Source organism: Euleptes europaea, chromosome 8 (genome assembly GCF_029931775.1).
Source record: "Euleptes europaea isolate rEulEur1 chromosome 8, rEulEur1.hap1, whole genome shotgun sequence".
Classification (NCBI taxonomy): domain Eukaryota; kingdom Metazoa; phylum Chordata; class Lepidosauria; order Squamata; family Sphaerodactylidae; genus Euleptes; species Euleptes europaea.
Window position 1 is genome coordinate 69,873 of NC_079319.1, and position 27,942 is coordinate 97,814.

The 27,942-nt window shown below is 48.0% G+C and overlaps 1 protein-coding gene across 1 annotated transcript; it reads right to left on the minus strand.

Annotated features, from left to right (window-relative positions):
• On the minus strand, positions 1-26,193 carry MAPK15 (mitogen-activated protein kinase 15). The gene is made up of 15 exons (XM_056854434.1): positions 26,110-26,193; positions 25,803-25,901; positions 22,686-22,715; positions 20,260-20,350; positions 19,890-20,020; positions 19,545-19,708; positions 16,222-16,361; positions 13,704-13,712; positions 11,951-12,051; positions 11,675-11,763; positions 10,217-10,322; positions 9,160-9,439; positions 5,903-6,054; positions 625-768; positions 1-247 (listed from the first exon to the last, which is right to left on the minus strand). Exons 1-15 carry the CDS (start codon positions 26,191-26,193, stop codon positions 23-25), a joined length of 1,845 nt encoding a protein of 614 aa, XP_056710412.1. The 3' UTR covers positions 1-22.
• Positions 26,194-27,942: the final 1,749 nt, after the last annotated feature.

The window sequence follows — 27,942 nt, forward strand, 5'->3', positions numbered from 1 at the left end:
GATGCTCTTGGGGTTGGACCTGTCATTGCTTCTGCACACTTGGGGCCAGTGCCGGAGGGCAGGAACTCGGCAGAGGCAGGCACTGAAGGGCAGACTTGCAGATGGTCCCATAGGACTGGGAGTAACTCCCCAGGCAGGCCCGAGGATCACCAGCTGCTCCCACGTTTGCTGTGACCTGGAACATCTTTCTACTCGGTTTTGGAATGGGGTGGACTTCCTTGCTGTGAGCCTCAGAAGTCTTTGAATTCTGCATGAGAGAAAACGACAATAGCACACAAGAACAACGCAGGCAGAGAACCAAGGGACTGGCGGGGGGTAGGGAGGCAGCTGCTGTAGTCTAGAATCGGGCAGCAAGGAAGCGCCTGATCAGACCATTCCAGAAGAAAGCCCCCGTTCCTCAATGTCCCCTTGGGAAAAGGCCAAGGAAAAAGGAGAGAGCTGGGCATAGACTCCGTTCCCCCTCCCCCTGGCAGTGCTTCCTGGACAGGGCGCTGGTGCTGGCTACATGTTAACCATGATTATCTACGAGGACACGTCTGACCAAGAACACACCAAGAAGGGAAAGCAGGCATAGCAGGGAAAAAGCGGGTGCAGCCGGGACGGGCCTGGGGGAGTCTCACTCACCGGGTGCTCAGCTGTGGCCTTGCTGGGAGAGGACTCCTTCCGAATTAGGAAGTGGTTGAGAGCAGCTTCTTGGGCCTGGCCAGACAGCGAGAGTGGCCTCACGTGGAATGTGGACTGCCTTTGGCCCACGGGGCCTTTCAATGCCTGCGGAACAAGAACAGGGGCTGAGGCATACCACAGGCAGCCCCCGCCTGACCCACGAGAAGCAACAAGGGCTTCTCCCTAAGGAGGGTATCAGCTGCTAAGGTGAATTAACTGGCCAAAGCGTGGAGGCAGCTCTCGGCATCAGCCACCCTCCCACACAAGGCCAGGAAACAAGCAGGAGGAGGGCCCAGGCTCCCACGCAAACAGGCGCCACCTCTTCCATCTCTCTCCTTCCTACAGGATCCCACACTCACAATACTAACAATACTCCACATTTATGCCACACTGTCCAGCATCCAAAAGCATAGGCATGCATCCTTCCGCTGTTGAACAGGCAAGAGCCCTGCAAGATAGGCCTCTATTGCTTTCCCCATACTAGATGTGCAGGAAGGCTTAGAGAGTGGCAAAATTTAAACCCAGGTCTCCTAACCTGGAGCTCAGTCTCTGGGCTTTACACTTCAGCTGCTCTCTGACACATGCTGGTCACAAGTTCACAAGGTTGGAAGAGACCACAAGGGCCATCCAATCCAACCCCCTGCCAAGCAGGATCCCACAATCAAAGTTCTCCCGACAGATGGCCATCCAGCCTCTGCTTAAAGACCTCCAAAGATGGGGACTCCACCACCCTCTGAGGCAGCACATACCACCGTCGAACAGCCCTCACAGTCAGGAAGTTCTTCCTAATGTTTAGGTTGAATCAATTTTTTCTTAGTTTAAATCCATTACTCCATGTCCTCTGAGTAGGAGCTGGCACCTCCATCCTCCTCCCCCTGCCAGCAGATTAATTCATGTGCAGAGCAATGAGCACAGAGATCCTGTAGCCACTCCCAACTTTCCAGCTCCCCTAACAGTAAAGGCTTCCATAAGTTGTCCTTGATGCCAAGAGATAGGCTAGAGTTCTGAGTCCTCTGTAGCCTACAGCAGAATAGAGTTTTGCATTTTATATACCAGTTGCTCAAGAGGAAGAACAAATCCCAAACAGAAAGCAAAGTACATAGTTGTGATAAAATAACCAACCCCCTTTATAAAAACTGAAGACCTCCACCAGAGTACAGAATAGCTAACAGACACCCTGAGGTTCAAGAAAGGTAATCACAAGAGCTCTAAAAGTAGACTAGAATCCAACTCTCGCTCTACACTGTCCTTGCAATGAGGGCTCTCTGAATCATAGAATCATAAGGGACCACCAGGGTCATCTAGTCCAACCCCCTGCACAATGCAGGAAATTCACAACTACCTCCCCCACACACACCCAGTGACCCCTACTCCACGCCCAGAAGATAGCCAAGATGCCCTCCCTCTCATAATCGGCCTAAAGTCATAGAATCAACACTGCTGACAGATGGCCATCTAGCCTCTGCTTAAAAACCCCCAGGGAAGGAGAGCTCCCCACCTCCCAAGGAAGTCTGTCCACTGAGGAACTGCTCTGGTAGAAAATTCTTCCTAATGTCTAGATGGAAACTCTTTTGATTTAATTTCAACACGTTGGTTCTGGTCTGACCTTTGGGGCAACAGAAAACAACTCTGCACCATCCTCTATATGACAGCCCTTGAAGATGGTTATCATATCCCCTTTCAGTCATCTCCTCTTCAGGCTAAACATACCCAGCTCCTTCAACCTTTCCTCATAGGACTTGGTCTCCAGACCCCGCACCATCTTTGTTGCCCTCCGGACATGTTCGTCTACATCCTTCTTAAATTGCAGTGCCCAAAACTGAACACAATACTCTAGGTGAAGTCTAACGAGGGCAGAGTAAAGTGATACCATCACTTCATGTGATCTGGACACTATACTTCTGTTGATACAGCCCACAATCATATTTGCCTTTTTAGCTACAGCATCACACTGCTGACTCATATTCAGTGTTTGGTCTACTAAGACCCCAAGATCCTTTTCGCACATACTACTGCTAAGATAAGTCTCCCCCATTCTATAATTATGCATTTGATTTTTCCTACCTCAGTGCAGAAACTCACATTTATCTCTGTTGAAACGCATTTTATTAGTTTTAGCCCAATTCTCCAGCCTGTCAAGATCATCCTGTATCCTGGCTCTGTCTTCTGTATTTGCTACCCCTCCCAATTTAGTATCATCTGCAAATTTAATAAGCATCCCCTCTATTCCTTCATCCCAATCATTTATAAAGATATTGAACAACACAGGGCCCAGGACAGATCCCTGTGGCACTCCTCTCCAAGAGGATGAGGAACCATTAACAAGCACTCTTTGGGTGCGATCTGTCAACCAGTTACAGATCCACCTAACAGTAATAGGATCTAAATCACATTTTCCCAATTTGTCAACAAGAATATCATGGGGAACCTTATCAAAAGCCTTACTGAAATCAAGATAATCTATGTCCACGGCATTCCCCTAATAGGTAGTAAGTTTCTCAAAAAAGAAGATTAGTCTGACATGACTTGTTCTTAAGAAACCCGTGCTGGCTCTTAGTAATCAGAGCCATCCTTTCTAAATGCTCAAGGACTGACTGTTTGACGATTTGTTTGAAAACTTTTCCCGGTATAGATGTCAAGCTGATGGGTCGGTAGTTACCTGGATCCTTCTTTTTCCCCTTCTTGAAGATGGGGACAACGTTTGCCCGCCTCTAGTCTTCTGGCACCTCACCTGTTCTCCAAGACTTCTCAAAAATAATGGACAGAGGCTCGGAAATTACATCTGCAAGTTCTTTGATTACCCTTGGATGCAATTCATCCGGCCCATAGGACTTTGTTTCATTTAAAGAAATTAGGTGTTAGTGCACTAAAGGTAAAGGTCCCCTGTGCAAGCACCGGATCATTCCTGACCCATGGGGTGATGTCACATCCCGACGTTTACTAGGCAGACTTTGTTTGCGGGGTGGTTTGCCAGTGCCTTCCCAAGTCATCTTCCCTTTACCCCCAGCAAGCTGGGTACTCATTTTACCGACCTCGGAAGGATGGAAGGCTGAGTCAACCTTGAGCCGGCTACCTGAAACCAACTTCAGTTGGGATCGAACTCAGGTCGTGAGCAGAGCACGGACTGCAGTACTGCAGCTTACCACTCTGCGCCACGAGGCTCCTCGTTAGTGCACTACCCCAATGCCAATCCTAGGCTGCAACCCTTCCTTAATCATGTGTTCTGTTTATGCCATGTTGAGCAGTTTCCCTCGCAGGAAAAGACTGAGGAAAAGTCGGAATTGAGGAGTTCTGCCCTCTCTTCATCTCCTGTTACAATTTCACTTTCTGGTCCCCGCAATGGGCTTATCATGTCCTTGTTCTTATTCTTACTCTGTACATAGGAAAAGAACCCTTTTTGTGTTGTGTTTAGCATCTCTCGCTAGCCTAAGCTCACACTGAGCTGTAGCTTTCCTAACACTCTCCCTAGAAGCACTAGTTGTTTATATTCCTCTTTGGTTATAAGGCCCTCTTTCCACTTCCTAAATGAGTCTTTTTATTTCTTTAATCTTTAAAAAGCTTTTTCGTTAAAAAGCTATTTATGGAGCCACCCTGGCTTCTTAAAGCTCCTCCCATTTTTCCTTCTCATAGGAATGGTTTGGGATTGCCCCTTTGGTATTTCATTTTTAAGCAATTCCCACCCTTCTTGAACTCCCTTCTCCTTAAGTACTTCTGACCATGGGATTCTACCCAGCATAAGTTAGTTACAATTTGCTTTCCTAAAGTCCAACATATAGGTCTGACTATGTAAAGGTTTTCCTTTCCCCAAGACTGTAAAGTCCAAGATTACATGGTCACTACCACTCAGAGTGTCTACTACTTTTAACTTCATCAACCAGTTCTTCCCTGCTGGTAAGAATCAAGTCTAAGATAGCAGATCCCCTTGTTTCCCTCTCCACTTTCTGGAATAGGAAGTTGTCAGCAAGACAGGTCAGGAATGTATTGGAACTTGCATCTTTAGCAGAGTTGGACTTCCAACAGATATCCGGGTAATTAAAATTTCCCATGACCACTGTGGCCTGTATCTTTGAGAACTTTGTAATCTGGTCTAGGAGTGTCTCATCCAAATCCTCTGCCAGGTTTGGTGGTTGATAGCAGACCCCCACCATAATATCACTATTATTTCTGACTCCTTTTATTTTTACCCATAGACTCTCAACTGAACTTCTGTGCTCAGATTCATGCATTTCTTCACAAGTATACACATCTTTGACATATAATGCTACTCCCCCTTCCTTATCTGTCTATCCCTTTTAAACAAGTTGTACCCCTCAATCTTAATATTCCAATTGTGAGTGATATCCCACCAAGTTTCAGCGATGCCTATTAGGTCAAAATCTCCTTCCTGTATTAGGGCTTCGTGTTCCTCCTGCTTGTTTCCCATACTCTGAGCATTACTGTACAGACATTGGAATCCATGGTTTATGTATCCCGAGGTTTTCGTTTCTGTACGTACCCACAAGTTTATGTTTCCTCGCATACATGCCACTCCCCACAAATCTTTACTGTTCTCATCTACAGTTATTGTCATCATACTAGGCTTTAAGTTCCCCCATAGGATTATTTTAAAGCCCTCCTTATCAGGTTTGCAAGGCTCTCACCAAACACATTTTTCGTACCCTCATGAGGTGCAAACCATCTCCCGATAGAAGAGCTTCATCTAGAAAGTGTAATCCATGGTCCAAGAATCCAAACCTTTCTTGATGACACCATATATGCATCTAGTCATTAATTTGTAGTATTCTTCTTTCCCTTCCTAAGCCACGACCTTTGACAGGCAGAACTGACAAAAACACAACCTGCGCCCCCAGGTCTTTCACCTTCTTACCCAAAGCCTACTACTAAGAGCCCCTACTAAGCTATGGACCATAAATCCACTCAAGCAAGGTCTCTCCTAACGATAGGAGCCCTCCTGGAGGTGAGCCATAGAGGCCACAGAAACTTAGAGGAGGCAAGCGTCAACACCTTGAATCGGGCCAAGAGGCCTCTAGACAGCCAAACTCAGAGACCAGAGAGCCAGGCAAACGGGTTCACTTCTCCATGCCCTGACTGGGGGGTGGGGTGGGCATTGGTAGGAGGGAAGGGAGCCTGCCTGGTTCTGCAGTATCAGCAGCCTTTTCAAGGGCAGCCCAGCCTCCCCATAGTAATGGGGGCCCTGATCTGAACATGCTGTGCCTGGACATGAGGCAGAATTACTTACGCCAGGGAGCTCTTTCGTGCCTGCCGCAAGGGTAGGATGGCTCGCTGGTGCCCAGGATGCCGGCCTCCTGTTGAGGGAGGAGGGGGCTTGATGGGAAGAGAACGGAGCAGAACAATTCCGTGCCAGGATGCCAGGATGCCAGAGGAGGCTACCTGCAGAAAAGAAGGCCGCAAACAAGGCATGTGGCATGACAACCAGGGACAGGTGCAGAGCCACACCACCTAGAGAAGAACAGCCCAGGGAAAGATTTATTTTTAAAAACAACTTTGAGGCCATCTTTTTCCTAACATAAGATTTAGGAGAACCTGCAAACTCAATAAAAATAATGTAAACGCACAAATCCCAACATCCAAATCTTAAAACACCAACACAAAAACTGAAGAGCAGCTTTAAATCAGGCCAGCAGCAGCATCAGAAGAGGAAAAACCTTCTAACCCCTTTGGAGAAACAGTCTCAAAAGCCTCCGTTTCTGTCCCAGGGTTAGGGTTAGGCTAACCCAGGTCTCCACCTGGCAAGTCCTCAGTCTTCCTTACTGCCATGGAACTGACCTCTCTGGGGATTTTCATTGCCAATGGCTCATTTTACACAGTATCTCCTGCTGAAGGACCAGCATTCTGTACACCAAACTGCCATTTAAAGGCTCCCCTCTACTACCTCCACTCTGCTACTTTGTTCTCACAAACTCTTGTGGGGACTACAAGCACATTCTGGGAGTGAAGGGATTAACCGCAGCCCCTTCCCCTTGTTAAAGCTCAATGAGGCTTAATGGAGATACAGAGATATAATATAAATAAGTTTAATAGGAAAATGTAAAAACGCACACATAAGCCAGATACACAGCAGCCAAATAAAAGGAGACATAATCACAGTCCTCTGGCCCTGTTGCATATCCTAAATGATGGCAAAATTATTCTGGAGGCTGCAAGCATTCAGAAAAGTTTCATCAACTTGGCTTTGAGGTGTGGTCATTCCCTGCCCCCACCTCTCTGTTCAGCAACACTGCTCAGGTGTGAAGTAGCTCCCAGGAAGAAAGCAAGAGGACTAAGAGAGCTGCTTCCTTGTGGTCAGGGGTTTTCTCTCCTTCTCTCTCCCCCCCCCCCCAATTTTCTAGACTCTGTCTTTTGCTGTTCACAAAAGAAGGTTGACATTCTACCATTTGGTTTCTCCCAGGTTCTGTGATACAGGTGTGACTTTTTTGTCCTTTGTTCTTCCCATGCTAGGCCATGTGCACATCTACTGAGCTGGAAGGTTTCTGTGCTGGGACGCCAGTCTGCCCATCCAGTGTTCCCCTTGTATGCCTGTCGGCCTGTATAAGGCACTTAGCGCAGAGTGCAAACCAATTATAATAACCTTAACAATGTAAAATCTGGGGTGTAAGGCATTTCCCCACAACTTTGCTTGGCTGCTGGAAAACATCACAGAAGGTGCCAGGCAGCTCTCCCTGTGGAAGCCGTTCGGTTGTGGAGGGCAATGGCAGTCAGGGGCCTTGTCCATGGTTGCCCCCCACTGAATCGCCACAGGCGAAGTCACCCACTGAAGGGCCTCCAAGCATTCTCTTAGCAGGTGGAATAATGTTGCAGGCAAAAGCACCCCCCCACACACACACACATACTACAGGATCATCCCGCTGTGGCGGGGTGCAATGACATCACTTCTTTTTTCCTTGCTGGGGTCCTGCATGCTGACTGAGATACATCTGAGCTCAGATGCTTAGATTTACCTTCAACGGGGGCAGTTAGTAGGAACCGTTGCAGAAAAAGGCTAGATTAAGTGCTTTTTAAGAGTTGTGTCTGGTCTTCTTATCTTGCTATATGAGTTGTATCTCATATGCACTGGCTAATTGGCTATTTGCACTTATATTACTTATCTCATTTCGATGAAACCAATCAGATATCTAGAAACAACCACATGATTCTAATAATTCAGAGAACGATAAGACTGATATATTTCTATAAACACTCTTATGACAAGCACATCAGATTTTTCTGGCTGGAAGTCTCAGGAGAAGAATAGGTGAGATCTCTGGGAGAGATTCTTGGGTAACCTGGGCTTTTTGATAATCCGTAAAAGCAGCAAGACAAAAGCTGAAATTTTTCTCCAACGTGATAAACCCTGTAGATCTCTATGGCTAAACAGTGCTTTCACAGGCAAAGCCTTGAGATTTGTCTAGTGCAAGGGGTGTATTGGTTAAGAGAGGTGGTTTGGAGCAGTGGACTCTGATCTGGAGAACTGGGTTTGATTCCCCACTCCTCCACATGAGCAGCGGACGCTAATCTGGTGAACAGGGTTGGTTTCCCCACTCCTCCACATGAAGCCAGCTGGGTGACATTGGGCCAGTCACAGCTCTCTTAGAGCTCTCTCAGTCCCACCTACCTCACAGGGTGTCTGTTGTGGGGAGGGGGAGGGAAGATGATTGTAAGCCAGTTTGAGTCTCCCTTAAGTGGTAGAGAAAGTCGGCATATAAAAACCAACTCTTTTTCTTCTACTACACCACTACATGGCAGCATATTCCTGCAGCGATTCAGCTTCAACATTTTGGTTAGATTGTAAGGGGAAAAGACTGCATTGAACTCTTCTCGTCTGAGGTTCAACCAAAGGACTTTTCCTGATGGGCGGTAGCGTAAAGAGAAAGAGACAGACCCTCATTAGTTTGGGATGACAAAAAGGGCAGATCGAGGGTCCCAGATATAGTTCAGGTACCAAATGGGCAAGACCAGCAAATGCTCAGACAGATGCATCTTCTGTAGTGGTCATCACTTTGTGGAATGCCCAGTCCGAGGTGATCAAGAAGACCCCCACGCTTCCGGCATTCTGCAACCTATGTAGAATGGAACTGTTCAGGAGGGCATTTTAAAAGTCAACAGGGCAATTGTATAATGGAATGGTTCGGGTAATGTTTCAAGGAAAGGAATGGGTCTCTGTGTGTGTGTATCCTCTATGAAGCGAATCCCATTTTTCAGCATACTCTGACAAAGGGGATTCTGTAACCAGCTGTAGCAGTGGTCCCAAACACCTCTAAGGCATGTCCAACCCACCTGCTTTCATTCCTAGCATGACCTCCCTCCCTGCCTGAAAGTATTCAGCAGTAGACCTGTCAGCCAACCCCCTGCTTTACAAGCCAGAGGAAACTGGGTTTGGAAAGCTGCTCAATGCTTTACCTCTTCAGCTGCCCCTCCCTTCTTGCTTCTGCTGCCCTCCCAGCTTCTCCCATCAATCCCTCCCCTCAAGGACCCAACACATCGGGGGCTGCCACGTACTGTTGGCAGAGGTGTAGGCAACAGGGTTGCACAGTGTGGAACTCATTGTCAACCTTGGGCAGCGACCTCTGGTTTCACCTGCACTGTGGTGGGAAGCTTCACAAGGAGCCACAGCTCCTGATGGCATGGGAGAGCCCCTTGGCGGAAGGGGCTGGGGCACTCCCTCCATCTTACATGGAGATTCAGGAGGGAGGTGGGGCTGTGAGGAACTGGGCTGAAGAGTCTTGCTTTGGAGCTGCTGCTTCTGACGCTGGTTATTTGCCTTCCTTTCCAAAATAATCTGCAAGAAAGAGGAATGGGTTGAATTTGATGTTTGCCTGCAATATTATGGCAAGAGGATTCAAGAGCGAATTTTAATTTATATAAAAGACAGTTTTCTTGCAACAGGAATACAAAACTGCAGCAGCAGAAGGGAAAGGCTGGGAGCTGTTTCCTATGGTACTGGGGTGTTTAAACATTTAGGTTTAAATGTTTAAACATTTAATATTTAAACATTTAGGTGTTTAAAATATTCATATCCCCACTCCCCACTATCACTGTTGAGGAAACTACTAACAATGCAATCTAAGCACAAGACTTAAAACACAATGCAGAAGACTAGTAATAAGGCTAATAAAAACCCCAGTATAAAACCAAAATGTTAAAGCACAGACTAGCTGCAGAGGAGGACAAGAAAAAAAAAGGAAACAATTCTCCCATCTCCAGGTGCTGAAAGCCTGACAGGTTCACCCCCAGGCAAATCCTTGCAGAGAATTGCCTAGGCAAGGGTCCTCTGATGGATTAAAAGGTGGTTAAATGGCAGGAAGCAAAAAGTAGGAATAAGTGGACAGTTCTCGCAATGGAGGGAAGTGAGCAGTGGGGTCCCACAAAGCATACACACGGCAGGCACTGTGCGATGCCAACAGAGCAGCATAACTAGCACCTTGGTGGCCACTCTACAACCCGGGTGGGGGGGGAGCTGTAAATCCAGTAAGTCAAGAGCCAACCATCATGACAACCACTGACAAGGCAAAGGGCCTTCTGGGCTGATTCTGCCTTGGAAGGGAAAGCCAATTACCTCATACAGCTTATTGCGATACTCCGCCACAGAGAGCTGCAAGTCGTCATCCAGGGGGAGGATCACGTTGTAGTCCAGAGCAGGCTCTTTGGCTGGACAGTGGAACCTGCCAAAAGAGTATCTGCTCAGGCATGGAGGACACGGCTGATGCAACCTGCCAGCTACCTTTTCAGAGATGTGGGGGGGACATGAGTGAAACACCTGCAGGCTGTTGTTTCAGAGGCACATGTGCTACCATTTGCCCAGGGGACGTGTCTGTCCCCTCAATACCTTTGCAAACATATCTTGCAGGGCAGACAGAAGGAGGCATCTGGACAAAGCATGCGGTGGCAGAACAGCTCCAGGGCTTCATGGGTGACACATCTGCCCTTGGCCCATTTCAAGCCTGGGTTTGGTACCAAGACAGCTTTGGCTGCACTGGGGGACGAACTTCACTTAGAGTTGGACAGGGGAGAGTCTTCCCTGTTGATACTGTTGGACCTTTCAGCAGCATTTGCCACAACTGACCCCTCCATCCTTATCCACCAGCTTGACTATGGAGTGGGTGTCAAGGGCAAGTGGCCCTTGGGCGATTTCACTGTTTTCTGTCTTATTGGACGCAAAGAGCCTCCGCAGGAAGGGCAGAATCAACCAGGTGGGATTTGTCTTGCGGAGTGCCACAGAGTTCTTTTCTCCATTTTGGTTCTGAACCAAAGCTTTGAGGCTGTGGTCAGGCGGCTAAGGCAGAACAAGCTGAATTCACATAAGGCAGAGGTAATGCTGGTTGGGAAAGCTGATACTCTGGAGGGATTGAATCTACTTGTCCTAGAGAGAGTGAAGATGGCTTTTTCAGACCAGATTAAGACCTTGGGGGACGCTCCTGGGTCCTGCCTCACTATTTGAAAAGCAGGTTGGCATGGGGGCCAGGAGCACCTATCAACTGCATCTGGTTTGTCAACTCTCTCGCTACCTAGACTCAGCTGATCTGGCCACAATGATCCATGCTTCTGTACCCTCACAGCTGGATTACTGCAACACACTCTATATGGGGCTGCCATTTAAGACAATCTGGAAATTACTATTGGTCCTGAATGCAGCAGCCCAGCTACTCGCAGGGGCGAACAGCTGGGAACAGACATTGTCCATTTGGAAGCAGCGACACTGGCTGCCAGTCTGCTCTGTGGAAGCGGCTCCCTAAAGAGGTGAGGGGGCCCCCCTCCTCGGAGAGCTTCAGGAGGCACTGCAAGGCTTTTGAATGGGGGGACAGGAGGGAGTGATTTGGGGTTTGTTGTTTTATTCTGGTTTTAACTGGAAATATTTTTTTAAACTGCCTTGAACCACAAGGAAAGGCGGGGCATAAATCTTTTAACAAATACAGCTTGCAATAAATCATGCATCTTGACATGCATGAAGAAAAAACACTGACATGGGAACCAGAGACAACTACCAGACAGCACTGCTACCAGCTAGGAGACTCACCTGTGGACGTAGGGATGCTCCAGGGCTTCCTCTGCTGTCAGCCGCTTATCAGGGTTGAAGACCAGGAGCCTTTTCAACAGGTCCAGGGCCTGAGGAGGAGTTGATGGGGGCAAAATGTCCTCAAAAGTCACCCGCTGTCTGCATTCAGAGGGGAAAAAACACACACACACAAGTTGCAGTGCCGGTCCACCCCCACCCCCCAATCCCTCTGTGTGGGAGAAGGCTCTTGTGGGGCTTGGCTGCTCGTGCATGAAAGACCAAGGACCAAACACTCACTGGGAGCTCAGGCGGCTGATAATCGAGGCTCTGTAGTCCGAATGCAAGGCTGCGACATCTGCAATCAGAAACAACCCAACTGTTACTGCAAGGAAGAGTCCGCAGGTCAAGCAGAGGAGAGACCGACACTTTCCCAGGAGGGTATTTAGAGCTTTTAACATTTTGTACTGTATAATTATATGCTGTTTTAATTTTAAATTGTGAGCTAATTTGAGTTCTATCTTTATAGCAGAAAGTTAGGGTGTAAATATGTTAATCATGCTTCCATCCTGGTCCTGAAAAGAGAATGAAATTTGATCATTTGCCTAAAGGCACTCAGACTCAACTAAAAAAACCCTCTTAAAAAAAACCAGTTTGGACAAGATTCAGCCATACAAAAAACAATCATGAAGAAAGGGTTAGGAAAGATATAAACAACACAGCCTATCACAGAATTCACAGGTGAGGGGGGGGGAACAGATCAGTAGAGCATCTGTGTTGCTTGCAGAAGACTCTGAGGGTCAGTCCTTGGCATCTCCCATTAAAAAGATCAGTTGAAAGTGCGCTAAAAGATCTGTGGGACCCCGGAGAGCGAAGCAGGACTAGTGAAGAACACCAATCTTTTATATATATATATATATATATATATATATATATATATATATATATATATATATATATATATATATATATATATATAATATATATTATTTTCACAATGTTTTACTGGTAGGTAACTTTTCAGCAACACATTCATTTCAAATATAAAATAAAGAAAAATTTAACAGCGTCGTTGAAAAGCATTTCATCCATTAATAAAATGATATTAAAATAAAAGACTTCCCCCTCAACTTCCTCCACCTTGCTATAAATTTATGTACTCTTTTGTATTGAGATTCTAATCCAAAAATATACATCAAACTTAATTACTAAATTAATTCTGAATTGTCTAAATCATTACAGTTGTTACATATTAATTGTTAATTTAATATATAGTAAAAAAAATTTTCAAAAATATTCCTTAAGCAAAAGGATTAGCTCAGTAGTAACAAAATTCACTAGTTATCATTTAATTTCTTATTTAATCCTCCGTATCTCTCTATCACCCATGAACTGCATGCTTCCTTTTAACTTTATTCTTGTTATGAGCTTTGGTTTTTCCAACACTTCTGTTATTTTTAGGGTCCAGTCTTTTTTGTTCGTGTGTCAAGGCCAACTTCTTTCCCTCCTCTTCTTGTTCTTGTTGTTGGTCAGGGTTAAGGCCAACTAGATCTTTTTCATGGTTTTCCAAAAAGAATTTCACATCCTCCTGTGAAATGATAGTAAATTTGACCTTTTTGTAGGTAAAAATGAGTCCCTGTGGAAAGATCCAACAAAATCTTATTCCATTCTTCTTCAATGTCCCAGTAAAGTCTTTGTAGATATTTCTCTTCATCATCAAATGTTGCGGAATGTCCTTGAGGATTATAAGTGGGGTTCCTCTCACGGACAAAGGGTTGTCATAGAAAGTTTGCATAATATAATCCTTCATCCTGATGTCATAGAAGGAAATCATAATGTCCCTGGCCTTTGTAATAGGTAAAGGGATTTTAGTAGGTAAAGGAATTCTGTATATTTTATTTATTGCATAGTCCAGATCTTGTTCATTTATCTGAATTAGGTCAGCCAATGATTTCATAATGGTGGTTCTGGAACCTCACAATTCTTCTGGAAAATTACGAAGGCGAACATTTGATTGTCTTAGCTTCATCTCCATCATAGCCAGGTGGTCTGTAACAATTTCCTGTTGGGCGTGGATAGCTTGGATTTGTTTATCTTGATTTATCTGTTTATTTTTGATATCTTTCTGTTCTTCAACTGCCTTTTTAATTGATATGTCCATTTTCCCCATATCGGTTTTTATTGTAGAAAGTTGTGATTTCATATTTTTAACATCACTAGTCAATATGTCCAATTTCTGACTGGATTGGTTAGTGGTTTGAGTCAAGCTAGTCAATATGCTGGTTAACTGAGCCAGTTGCTGAGATACCTTCTCATATTGTTTGGTAAAGATATCAGTGTGTTTTAGTAGCATTTCCTGTATATCCTTGTCAACCTTCTCCATATTTATTTCTGAGATTAATTCCAAACAATCACCAGTATCAAAGGTGTGTTGTAAGTGTGCTGGCAGGAGCCAAGACCTGTGACAGTTTTCAATTCATCAGTTTTATGGTTTCCCCAGGGTTAAATGACTGCAGATTCTTTTCTTCGTTGTAAAACAATGTGTGATTTTAAAGAATCAAGATTTACGGCATTCTAGCTTAGCTGTGAAAGGGGGAGTGAGAATAATGATGTTTTCGCGGACCTTCCTTCGTCTCCTCTCGATAGATTCCAAGTAATAGGAATGCTTTAATTGATGCACAAGGGAGGCGCAAGTCTGATCCACGAATTCCTGTGACAGTCGTTCCCCTTAATCTCGATGGTTATGCTTAATAGAGCAGTGAGAGTATTTCCTTGCTGTCTTCCGTTTCTCAAGACAAATCTTTCAAGTAGAAACGTGGCAGGAAGAACGTCTTAGATCGGAAAGACGTCAGCTCCAAAGGAATTTATCCCGTTCGCTCCCACCCCTTTTAACTCGGCGTCTAATTGGTAGCTAGAGTGTCTTTCAAACGACCCATTTGTTTTGTCTAAGTAAAGATCAGATAGATAAGGCTCCTGCCGTTTAACTATAGTCTTTTTAAAACTTCAAAGTCACTTATATTCTGGGCGGAGAGGTGCAGATTGCAGTGATGATTATATCAATCTTTCAAATCATCGGAATCAAGGTAAAACCAAAAGAGTTCTTGTGACTTACTCAGGTTTTGGATGTTGAGGGTTTCATTGCAATAAAGGTGTTCCTTAAGTGTTGATAGATAAAGGAGGTTGAAGCCTCAGGCCAAGAAGCCGTTCATGGCGATGTTAATCCTCTCAAATGCCCGTGGGACAACGTCCATATCTCCGGGAGTCTTATAAGCACTCTCAGAGGGTATGGGAGTCAAACCACCCTTCGTGGCTGCAGAGGAAATCCTGCTCCCCAGTTCCCTAATTAGAGCTGGGGTGGGGTGTTGGTTTTCACCCCTATTTGAACGTTTCTTGGGGTCTCTCAGAGAGACATCTTGCTTCAACCAGCGCTGTACCGGAAGTCCAAGAACACCAATCTTAACAGACCACTGGTCTGATTCAATATCAGGCTGCTCAAGTTACTAGGCAGGTTCACATGGCCACAGGCCGCTTACGGCTTTCATGACAACAACCAGCCCTTTGACTTTCCCCTGGAAGTTAACAGTTATAACAAAATGGTTCAGGAAGGGGCTTTTGAAAAAGGAACAGGACTGTAAACTGTGGTATACACTGTGAACAGTAAGCATTACCTGTTTGCTGAATGTATTATCCTACTCTCAGTCCTTTGAATACTAATGAAGTAGCATTTTCTGCATTGTTTAACATATCATGCATACTACTTATGGCTTTGTAAACAAGAAGCTAATTTTTTGATGACAAGCTTAACAATTCACCAATCTGTTTGTTGATGTGCACCAGGCTGCTTCGCTCTGTTCCTTCACCGTATCCCTTCCTAACCACGCACTCCAGCCCAACCAGTTTTTTGTGTGAGCCGCTTCCCACATGGCCCGGCTGAACTCTACCAGCCCCCTCTTTCTTGCTGTTTAACTGCTCTGCTCAGGAGGAAATTGTTTACATAGACAACCACTTCAAATCAGTCATAAATAAATGCTGTGTTTCAATAAAATCCAACCCTTAGGTGTTCATCTAAGTAATTATGCTAATGACCACCAATCCCTTTGAATTGGCATCATCTTTGCGCGTGCATAGTTTTGCAAAAACCCAGTGCAAGCCAGTCTCGTCAGGCCCTGGGTGCTGTTCGGTGGGAACTGAACAGATCAGGTGACTGACTTGAATCTGACAGACACACTTGAATGTTGCAGGTTTGACTGCTGAATGTCTTTGGGGCAAAGTTCACCGCATCCCTAGTTATGGATCCACCTAACTGCTCCAAACAAAGCATTGCTGGCTCTTCGGAGACCTCTGGTTTGCCATCAGCACAGTAGGAAGCATGGTGCAAAAAGAGGCACGAGCAAATGTAACTATGGCTACAGATTCTGACCCCTTCTCCCCCACCCCCCTTCTCTCTCAGGGCTGTATTTCCCAAAGAACCAAGGCTCCACCCTCTCCAGGTTAGGGGGCTAGTTCTTACCTGGGCTTACGTCCTGCTCCCCCTTTCCTTGAGCTCGTTAAGCCCTTCAAATCATTCTCACCTTCTGGGGACGGAGGAGGAATGACGTGCAAGATCTGCTCGATCTGGTTGACTGTGGACGTGCCTGGGAACAAGGGCCTCCCGAGCAGCATTTCCCCCAGAATGCAGCCGACGCTCCACATATCTACACCCTTGGTGTAGCTGCAGGAAAGAAAGACCATCTTTGTCAGGACTTGAGTGGGGGGAGCAGCCACCACGGGGGTTGCTACCACCCCTCCCTTTGAAGACTCCAAAATTTCATCTTGTTACCCTCCCTCTTTTGTCTTCTTTGTTCTACTACATGAACATTTACCTCAACTCCTTTTCCAAAGTTCTTCCCTTGTTCTAGGTGTGATGTTTGTTTTTCACTTTCTAATATGATTGCTGAATAAAGATACTATTGCATTGATTGGTGGTGCTGGAATTTCTTTTTTCAGAGAGTTCACAACCAAAGTCTGCTTTTTGATACGGAACGTACACCTAGTGCAAACCCAGGCCCTTATCAGTATGTGTAACGACACTGGGCACACCTTCCAAGACTGAGAAGGAATGCAAGCCCCCAGCAGAGACCCCAGGATATCTCTGTTTCTACAGGGTAGCTATGTCAAGAAGAAACAGGAAGATGTGGGCAATAGGTGAGCCCAGCATACCAAGCAGGGCAACCTCTATAAGGTGGAGGGGGGATCATACATTATAACTCCCTGCTCTGAAATACATAAACATAATACATAAAGTGGGTGGAGGGGCCCTCTAGGAGCAGACTAGGTCTATTCCGGAATTACACTGGTGTAGAGTGTTGCAGGGAGTTGCAGCAGCCTGCCACCACAGTCCCACTGCCAACCCCCTTGCCAGGGGGGTGGGGAGGGAATGGTGCCCCTAAGGGTGTGGCAGGGGTTAGTTAGTTCCCGAGGGCAACCCAGAAGCACAACTTGCACAGGAGAGACCAAACTGCTTCACCAACAGAACCCGTGATGTAGTTTGTAAGTGGACATTGCAGGGGAAAGAAACATCCCCCCCACCGCCTAGGACCACAAAATGGCAGCCAGGAGACAGCAGGAGGCTCTGACAAGGGCAGAGCAGCCGTCTCCCCTTGGACTGAGCCCCCCCCTCAACACAGCAGCCAATCACAGTCAGCAGCCAACGATACAGGCTTGAGCCCGGGCCAGGTCAAGGCAGATGCCAAGTCATGCAGCAAACGGCAACATTGCTGGGGCCCAGATTACAGCATTTAGCACCTTGCACCATGGTGGCAGCACCTACACACCCAGGGCTGGGGAGATCCATGCAGGGGAGCTTGGCACCAGTACACACCTGAAGGGGGGACAGCAGAAGAGCGCCAAAAGGCCTTTATGGACTGTCCTCCCCCCCCCACCCCGAGCATGTTCCATGCAACAACCTGGGACTCTCCTCCAGGCAGGTGGTGTTAAGCGCTGCAGTCTTGGACTGGCCTTGGAAGCAGACCAGGAGCAAGCCCGTGGACTGGTGTGAACCACTGATGGAGTGAATGGCAGTCCAGCAGTGAGGAACCCGCCATCTGCAGCAGCACGGTGAGCACAATGCCATCCCAAGCACCACAATCCAACACCTCCCTCCTGCGAGTGACTGGCTCCTCCCCCCACCCCCCGGTTCCTGTTCCCAGTGTCACCCCACCAAAACAAGAAAAGCCTCCCCTGTGCAGGTCTGGGGCTGCCCCCACAGACTCGGTTCCTGTGGCTGAGCCACCCAACCACTGCAAACGGTTCGGTGGCTGCCTGTCCCCCCCCTTCCCCGAACCCCCAGGCCAGACTGCACAGCCAGCCCCCACCCCCATCTAATCAGGGCTTGAGTGTCGATGCCGCTGCTTCATTCACACGGAACACTTCTGTGCCGCCTCTTCAGAGTCCTGCTTGAGAATGAGGCTTTCCATTGAAAGCCACAGTATTAAAAACAAGGCATCCTGAAACAAGCCATTAGACAAGAAGTGGCATAAAACTGTCCATGAAATCAGAGAAGATCATTAAAAAGCTGATAAGAGATAAAACCCCTAATTAAAAGCCTGGGTAAAAAGATGTGTGCTAGCTTGGTGCCTAAAAGAAAGTAAAGCAGGCGGCACCACCAGGCTCAAGACGGAGGGGCCATTTCAATGGCAAGGCGCCAACGCTGAAGATGCCCTGTCTCTAGTAGCCACCTGCCTCACCTCTGAAGGTGTGGGTACAGAGAGCAGGGCTTGAAGATGACTATTATGGGATCGATACTAGAACTCCATTCTGTTAACAGTGGCAGAAAAGCCCTTTATGCCGGCAGAACAGAGATGAAGGCTCCAACCCAATATCTTAGTATGGGATCAAGTTGATTATTTTGACAGCATTTATCTGCCATCTCTCCATACGCATCTGCAAAGCATCTCACAATCATGTTTCGTAACAATAAAACTTAAAACAGCATGAATTAAAGCAGCAAAACAGCAGACAAGGAGTAAAAGACAAGTGCAACAAAATAAGATCAGAGCAAATCCAGTCAAGAGTACCTACCTGGGGCCAACTTCTCCAGCCACCTGATACCCACAGTAGAACTGACAGGACCCACTCTGCAGCACCCGGGGAACAGGCAGGCCAGCCAATCTAGGGACAGGCTGGCTGAGGCTGCAGCTGCCAGCTTTCCCCAGTGATCTTGTTTCCTCCAAACACCGGAGGCAGCTGAAGGCAGCACCTCTTTTCCACACCTGCTGTGGGAGTGGTGAATTCTTTTGGAGAACAGTCCTGCACACTCCTTCCATAAGGGGGAGGGCAGCTGCACCTCCCGAGGCTGCTCACTATTCACCTGGCCCCGAGGTCCTTTCACACCTGCCCGAGACTCTAGAGCGGGGGTGTCGAACTCAATTGTTACTAGGGCCAGATATGAGATAAAAGTCACTTGGTTGGGCCAGGCCATGCCTTGTGAGCCCAGATCGAGAGTGGGGGTGTGGCTACCTCAGCGGCCGGATAAGAGCCCTCAAGGGGTTGGATCTGGGCCCTGGGCCTTATGTTTGACACCCCTGCTCTAGAGCACCGGTGCCAGTCAGAGCAGTCAGTCCGCAGAAAGCCGGCTCAGCAGTCTCAGTTGCTAGTAGGGGGTTTCATATGTTCATATGGTGTGGGAAAGCAAAGCAAACAGATGAGCCTTGGAGAAAACAGGCTCCACAGAGACAGTGTGATATTTCTTCCAGTAATTCTTTTACGCCCCTCAATGGCTGCAGGTTTAGAGTTGCTGTGCCCCACCTACCACCACCACCACCACGGGGAAGACAGAAAGATCTGGTCAAAGGAACTACCAAAATAAGCTCCCTAGCTGTCCCACTTCAAGACTCCCAGAATTTCATTTCCTTACCTGCGAGAAGCAAGCAGAATCTCAGGGGCCCTATACCAGCGAGTTGCGACGTACTCAGTAAGTGCTTGGTTGCCATGATCCTTGTGGATTTGGCACAGGGAACGCGCCAGGCCAAAGTCACACAGCTTAACAAAGCAGTCTGCATCCAGCAGGATGTTGGAAGGCTAGAAACAGAAAAAGGCCCTGTATTGGTAAAATACCACGCCAAGCCTGGAGAGGGGTGGGGAATGTGCAGAAGGGCTCGGCAGGCACTGGTGATTCAGCACACAAACACGTGCGCGCCCCCACCCCACAGTTTCTCTAATGGAAGATGTGCTCCAGGCAGGATCCTTCCCAGACATGCACCTTCTGGTCCCTGTGAATGACGTTTCCGGAGTGGATGAATTTGGTGGCTTTCAGGAGCTGATACAAGATGTAACACTTGTGAATATCTTTCAGTAAATCCCCCTTCTTAATCACAGCATGCAAATCTGTCTCTGCAACAGGAGACAGCAGAGGATTAACGGCTGCATCGGCTACGTCGTCAGGAAAGCCCTGCTCAAGACCCCACCTGTCCTGCCCGCCCCCTTCCCACTGCTCCTGGCTATCTCGTAATCTAGAGAGCTTTTTAGAGATTTATGATTCATTTTATAACACTGATATTCTCTCTTTTTTCCCAATGAACTCAGCAGTGTACATGAGAAATAGAGAACATTTATAAGCAGGCACAGCTCACCCATGGATTCAAAAACCAGGTAAATGTCCTTGTCGTTCTGAGCCCGGATGACATTCAGGAGCTTAATGATGTTTGGGTGTTCTCCAAATTCCTGCAGGAAAAGGACCAGGGTGGCAGGCTCAAGGAACCTCCGTGCTCTCAACATCTGTCCCAGGGCTGGCACTGGATAGCGGTTATAGGGGCTGGACCAGGACCTGGGACAACTGGGTTTCAGTCCCTGCTCTGACATGGAAGCCTGCTGGGTGATTACTTTGGGTCCATCACAGTCTCTCAAGTTAACCCTCCTCACAAGGCTGTTGTGAGGATTAAGAGGAGGGAAGAACTACATGAAAAGCTGCTTTGGGTCCCAATCAGAGAGAAAAGCGGAATAGACATGAAATATATAAAATAAAATAAGGAATCCTTCTATATATTCAAAATATTTATATCATAAAATACGTAAAGTTTTTCAAGGCAGCTTATTAGATAAGTAAAACAACAACATGATAAAATATCAAATATAAACAGAAAATAGAATCGAAGCAAAGTAAATGCAAAAGCATTAACAAAAATCGGGTTAAAATGGAAGATCTTTAAAATGGTACTTTATGAAGACAGAGGCATCCTCAATGTGAGGCGGCCCCCACCGGCACCTTTCCTGGCCCCCATCGAGTGTTTTTAGAAAGTGGGCAGGGCTTCTGACTGGACATGCAAATTTTAAAAAGTATCATCTTGGCGTCAGCAGCAGCCTCCACAGCACAAACATCTTCACTGTACGACTGCAGGTAAGTGGTAACCAAAGATAAGCTGTGTGTATGAAGAAACATTAAAACAATATGCTCATTTTAAAAGGCAAGTTGTTTAAACGGAGCTTCTGCCTGAAATGCTGAAGAGTTACTGCTGGAGTTATGCAGAACACCTCCCTTTTTGACATTTTGTGGTTGGCTCCTGTAGCAGCTATTTTGTATTTGTGCCCACCACCCCAAGTCAGAATTCCCAGAGTACATTGCAGGGTCAAAAAGGCCGAGGGGCCCTGACGCAAAGTGTCTGAAATAGTCTAAAACAATGGTAATAATTACATGACAGCTGAAATGTCAACTACAGGGAAACTAGCCCTCTGAAGTTTGCCCAGAAACCACCTGACAACCAGTTTTTACCTCTCCCCCTTTAAAATGTAATCATTTTTCTGCAAACTATGTTCCCTATCAGTACATGGTCTCACAGTGTGTATTTTTTGATCCTTACCCTGGCACCAAGTTCAGAATTAGGTATAGGATATGAATAATACAACATACACAATACAATTCAACCTTTATTTATCATCAGTACTAGCCAGAACAATGTAGCCTTACTAACAATCATTTAAACTGAAGTCATCCCCCGAACAATCAACATCTGCCTCCTAAAAATCCTTTCATTTTCTTACCAGCAATAACAAAAAAAGCAACAGTGTCGGCCACAGAAACCAAGGGCCAGTTTGAACACGGATGTCTACAGACAGCTAAGGAGCAAGGGTCAGCACAATAGCCAGGTGTGGTCATCCAACATGCACTGAAGTCGGGATCACAGTCTGGGTGGAGCTGGGTCCAGGATCACAGGTAGCAGAGGAGCGCACTGGCCATGCAAACTGGTCGAACCAGCATGGCTCTCTGCTTAGCCCAGGGCTGAAATATCTGGAAAGGAAGAAGCCCCACCTGTTCCTGGGCTTCCTCCTGTCAGGCCCTGATTAAGACCGGATCCTCTGAAGCACTCTACGGAGTAGGCAGTGACCTGGCTCAGGAGCTGGGACATAAGCTGCAAGCCTGGTGCTTTGCTGTTGCTGAGTTGCCTCCTCAAAGACCCACCTGCCGACTCCGCCGCTCCCGCCAGGCAGGGAGGACCTGGGGAATTGGTGGACTGGGACCTGGCCCTACAAGGCAGGGGCAGAGCGCCCTGGGTATGGTATGTTGGTAACATCGTCCACAGCTGAGTCTTCAGTGGCAGATCCGTCAACTGTAGCCTTGAGATCCAAGGGCTCTGGGCCTAGAGGGAGTACAATGTTGCCAGAGTTCCCCAAAGCCTCCTGATCTTCCCTCATGGAGGTCCCTGGCTTGACATCATCATCCTCGGATGAGGAATCCACTCCTGGGATGAGGACTGGCTCAGAAGAGGTCCTGACACTGAAGATGGAACTGGCTGCGTGTGTGTGGGGTGTGTGTGTGTGCACACAGACTTCAGCTCTCTGGAGTTCTGATGGTCAAACACCAACCCATGCACATGCCTCCACTCCCCTGGCCACTTCCATTTGCAAGCATTCCTAAATCCCTTGCTACTCAGGAAATGTAAGATGACGTTTTAACAATGGTTTATAAATAAAGACTCCATCAAAGGAAAGACTCCTGAGGGAGATGCCTGAACAAATTACAGAAACCCCTAAATTGTTCAGAGTTCAGACAAGCATTGCTTACCTGAAGGAACATTATTTCTCGGAAAGTTCTCTGAAAAAACAAACGGAAAACAATTAGTTAAGGAAATGAATACAGGGCTAAGTAATTACCTGCACTGTGATGAAGTCACACTCGGAACTCACAATGAAGGTTTTGCATCAGGTGGATGGCTTCAGAAAACAGCTGCCAGCACACAGCTGCACAGAAGCCCAAGACAAGGGCCCCAGAAGAGAAACTGCCCGGTCACTAATCTGTTGAACTAACAGATGCGTATCTAAGTAACTCCTCAGCTGAAACATCTCTATCATGCAACCTCTACAAATCTTGTTGAGAGGGGAAAGTTGACTGAGGGCCAGAACTAGATGTGATGGAATCCTGGCTGGTCCTGAGGGATGGCAAGATGAGGCGCTCGTTTCCCCCACCTGTGCCTTTTTAAGCGCCAAAGCAGCCGCACACCCCTTCTGCCAGACAGGGGGCCAGGAGCAGGAATGCTTCAGTCACCCAGGACAACCCATCTAGGTGTCTCGAGCTTGCTGCCGCTGCCAGGTCAGACAGGGTGCCCAGCCGGGACGAGAGAGCTGATAAAGGAGCAGAATGGCCACTCTACCTCTGGAACCGAGTGTAAGGAAGGGGCAATCTACGCCAGCTGCAGTTGGCACAAGGACTCTGTGAAAGGAGAAAGAACTCATACCAGCAGGCTATTACAGGAAGCTACGAGTATTATTGCGTTATTAATGATGCATCACACACCTAACCTTTAAACATTAATTAATAAAACTGGTCTCCCCTGCGTGACAGACACTGTTGAGAAAAAATGCTGGGGGGTGGTGGACACGTCAGTGCTGAGCTGGAGGCTGGGGAAGGTGCTGGTGGTGGCCTCTCGGGAAGCTTTCTTGTTTTGCTGAGACTGCCACGGAGGATTGTTTTGCATTCCATAAGGAATAGCTAACCCCAAGTTGTTGTAAACACTTGAAAAATATCACAAAGGAAGCTCGTCCAAGTGGACTTTTACAACAAAAAGTCCCCACCTATCACATGACTACTCCATGACATCATGGCCTCTCATGACAGTATGGGTGAGTGAATGCATGGATTGCTGGACATTTGATCTTATTTTAAGTGATTCTCTCAATGGCTTCGGGAGAATCTACAGATTTAGTTGAGGGAGTCCAGAAACTGGTGCACTGACTGAAATATGGTGTGTTGTGTCAACTGAGAAAAGCAATGCTGAAATGCCATGAGAAGACTATAGATTCCTGATATTATAGGCACCCAGACTGCACGTGTCCTGGTACCTTTCCTTCACACGCAGCCTGAAAGTCCTCTGTGAAAGTTTCTAGAATGCAGTGCTGATTGCTGAGAAAGCAAATAGTCTCCTGGACACAGGGGCACACCTGCAACTCCGACTAACAGGAAGACCCGCTTCATAACTGAGCTCAGACTGGCATAATGTTTTGGGATACTGGAAGATGTTATGGCTATGGGGTTCCTTCAGCTCTTACTCGTCTACAACCAGGCACAAGAACAGCTAGGAGCAAACAAAAACCTTTTAATCTCTGGGTCTAGAAGACCCTGTCCTCGAGTTCCAGGGCCCAGTCTGTGTTGGTTTGGCCTGCCTTGTCCTCCTCTCCTCCTCGTTCTCAGGAGTCTGAGGGTTGAAAAGCCCACAGGCCTGGGAGGGACCTTTTCTCTCAAGTCAGCTTGCAATGCATAGTGGTTTACAATTCATCCCTCCACCACCCAGTGTGTCTTCTGCTGGGGACTGGTTTAGAAGCACACTGTTGACTCATGCCTGATTTGCTTATGCACTGCCTGTTTACGTATCCTGTATTATTTGCTGTATTATCTTTTTGATGTTCTTATATCCATGCCTTATATCCATGCCTTATATCTCATTTATTCACATTGTCTCCGCTTGCTTTTATAGTGTATCCGGTAGTGCCTTGCAATAAACAATTTAATTTGCACCAGTAAAAGTGTGTGTCTTTCTCCTACTAGAAGCTATGTCCCCACTGGGGTGATAAGAACCTCTAGTCGGAGAGGCCTCCTGTTTAGCCTCTGTAGGAGACTAACAAACTGCAGGGAACTAGACAGCTTTAAAACCAGCACTGTGGGGAAGAAGAGGAGCCCCAACAAAGCAACAGAATCCCAAGGGATTCAATTGACTAGATTGAGTCTTTTTATATATAAGCGATCAACTACCACTTATTTTAACATTATCAATTAATCCCCAGAGAGCAAGTCTGTCCAAACTGACTCCAGACCAGGAAACCATCTCTAAAATACCAACAAAGTGGACTCCTTAGTGGGGAATAGAAGTTGCTACCCTACTGTCTGCAAACTTATTTAAGAGGCTAATTCCAGGAACAGTTAACGCTTCTAACCCCACTTACTGCTTTAAAATCATTCGAGGACCTCTTGGAGCCCCTATTTAAAGGATCTTCATGCTCCTCCCAATTTGAGGGGAAGTACACCTGAGACGACTGGGAATGCCGTCAGTAAAGGAAGGCTATCCAAAGATCCGGTGGTAATTTTAGGTCCATCAGAAACTATTAGGATTTGAGTTTGTTACTCCAGCTTAAAAGAAAACATAGAAACTTAAACAGCCCGGATAACCTACAAGAACCAATAGAAACTTAAAACTTTTTAAAAGCAGTGGGATCTTCTTACTGACACCTCTAGGGGAAAAACTAGTTTGGTCCTTGATTTCTAAAGGTCGTCCTCAACCCTCAATGGGGAGTTCTATTTCTTCTCTAATGCGGGTTCAATACTTTCCTGCGCTTTTAACGCAATCGCACCCAATAACTGTTCTATCTCAACTTCGCGGCCAAAATGTACCATCTTGGCCTAACGTTACTGCATTAGAAATAGAAAATCTGATCAATAAGTTGAAATCAGGAAAAACCTCTGGCGGCGGCTGCTGCTGAAGGAGGGGAGGGGAGGGGAGGGGAGGGGAGGGGAGGGGAGGGGGGAGAGAAACTGCGGATGGGGCACGAAAACGGGGGGCCGCGGCTGGCGCGACGCGGACGTGTTTCTGCAAAGCCGCGCAGAGTGAGGCTGGCCGGGCGCGGCACCCCGAGCGCCTGCCTTCCGTGGGGGCCCGGGGGGAGGGGGAGGGCCCGGGGGAGGGGGGCTGACCTGGGCGTCGGTGCGGTTCCGGAAGGCGTCGAAGATCTTCTTGACGGCCACGATCCCTCCGGTCTTGCGGTCGACGGCCTTCCACACGATCCCGTAGGCCTGGCGGGGGGGGAAGAGAGGACGGCCGCCATCAGGCCCGGCCCAGGCAGGCGACCCCCGGCCCCGCCCGGCGACCTCTCCTCAGCGCCCCTCCGGCCAGGCCCGGCCCGAGCGAGCGAGCACGCCCGGGGCTGTGTGGAACCGCCGCCGCCCGCCACCCCCGCAGCCCCGGGGCGTTGCCGGGAGGGGGAGGCTGCGGCTCGCCCACCCCCTTGCCGAGGCGCCGCTTGATCTCGTAGCGCCGCGCCACCGCCTCCTCCACCTCGGCCGCCACCGCCGCCGCCGCGCTCATCGTGGCCCGAGGCGCCCGGGCCGGACCCTCCCCGCGGGCCCTGTGGACGGCTGCGGCTGCCATGGAGACGGCGCCGAGGGGCGGGGCTGCGGCGCGTCTGCGCGGGGGCGGAGGGGGCGGGACTTCCTGCGTCCCTCGGAGCGACGAGGCCGGATGTCGCTAGGAGGGGTCGTTGCCCGAGGCCCCCCCCCGCGGAGCCGCCGGGGTCGAGCGCGGCCCTCCCTGCCCGAGGCGGCCCCGGAGCCCCCCCCCGCCTTCCCCCCCCCCGCCTTCCCCCCCCCCGCCTTCCCCCCCCCCAGGCCGAGGGGCCCCCGGGCGGGCGGCTGGAGCCGGGCGCTTTTTTGACGTCCAGGGGTGTTTTATTTAGAGCCGCTTGCTGGTGAAATGGTTGGAGGGAGGCGCCCCCGTGGCCTTGTGCAGCGTGGTAGGGATCTGTTGCGCTTTTATACCACACATTATGTGGTGCAAGACCCTCTACGGCCCCTTATTCAGCCCCCGCTTCCTTTGTGCGTAAGAAAACAGGTGACTTGTGGTTGTGCATCGACTTTCGGAAGCTCAGTGCAGTCACCCAGACCAATGCCTACCCCATTCCTCTGATCTCAGATCTTTTGGGGCAGCTAAAGGAGGGACACATTTTCACCAAGTTAGACTTGGTCGAAGCCTATTATAGAATCAGAATTCGAGAAGGGGCCTAACAGCCTTTTCCAGTTGCTTTGGTATGTTTGGATTTTTGGTGATGCCTTTTGGATTGAAAGGGGCTCCAGGGGTCTTCATGCAACTCATTAACGAGATACTATATGACTTCTTATTCAAAGGTGTGGTGGTTTACTTAGATGACATTCTTATTTACTCAAAAACCATGGATGAACATGTCGCCCTGGTTAGGGAAGTGTTGCAACATCTTAGAAACAATCAGCTCTATGCTAAGGTGTCCAAGTGCGAGTTCCACCAAAAACAGATGACTTTTCTGGGCTATATAATTTCACACCAAGGGCTCACGGTGGACCCACAGAAGGTGCAAGCCGTAATCAATTGGGAACCACCCTCAACCCGTAAACAGGTTCAAAGATTTCTCGGGTTCGCAAATTTCTACAGGGGGTTCCTCCCCAACTTCACTAAGATTGTGCTGCCCATCACAGACCTCCTTAAGACTAAAGGAAAGGGAAGCACAGCCACCTTGCCTTCGGCTAAAGTGAATTGGACCCCCCAGTGCCAAACTGCTTTAGACAGTCGCAAGCGACTGTTTACCTCCGAACCGGTTTTGAAACACCCTGATTGGGAACAAATGTTTGTGGTCCAGGTAGACGCTTCAGAAGTAGCAATGGGGGGGTGAGCTGCTACAGCGAGGGGGGGACAGTGAACTACATCCGTGCGCTTACTTCTCTAAGAAGTTCACGCAGTCTCAGCTGAATTGGCCGATCTGGGAAAAGGAGGCAGCCGCGGTTAAGCATGCCCTCACGGTGTGGAGACAATTTTTAGAAGGCCAAACAGAACGGGTGAACGCTGTGTTAGAATGCAACTTGCGATGTTATGTTAACTACCACCAAGGTGATTGGGTAGGACTGTTGCCCTTTGCTGAATATGCTTACAATAATGCTGTGCACCAGTCCACTGGGTTTAGCCCTTTTCGAGCTGTATATGGACAAGACTTCAGCCCCATCAGCCATATTGGTATGTCAGGGGAGGAGGGAGGTGGAGATGTGGCTGACTGGGTGCACACGATCCAGGCATCCTGGCCGTGGTTGATAA

What these genes read in the sequence shown, in the direction of transcription:
- MAPK15 (XM_056854434.1), bottom strand. Translation starts at nt 26,193, where the DNA reads ATGAGCGCGGCGGCGGCGGTGGCGGCCGAGGTGGAGGAGGCGGTGGCG. An exon ending in AGCGGCGCCTCGGCAAGGGG is followed by an intron (nt 25,902 to 26,109) that starts GTGGGCGAGCCG and finishes CCCCCCCGCCAG; the next exon opens with GCCTACGGGATCGTGTGGAA. An exon ending in TCATTCACAGGGACCAGAAG is followed by an intron (nt 19,709 to 19,889) that starts GTGCATGTCTGG and finishes TTCTGTTTCTAG; the next exon opens with CCTTCCAACATCCTGCTGGA.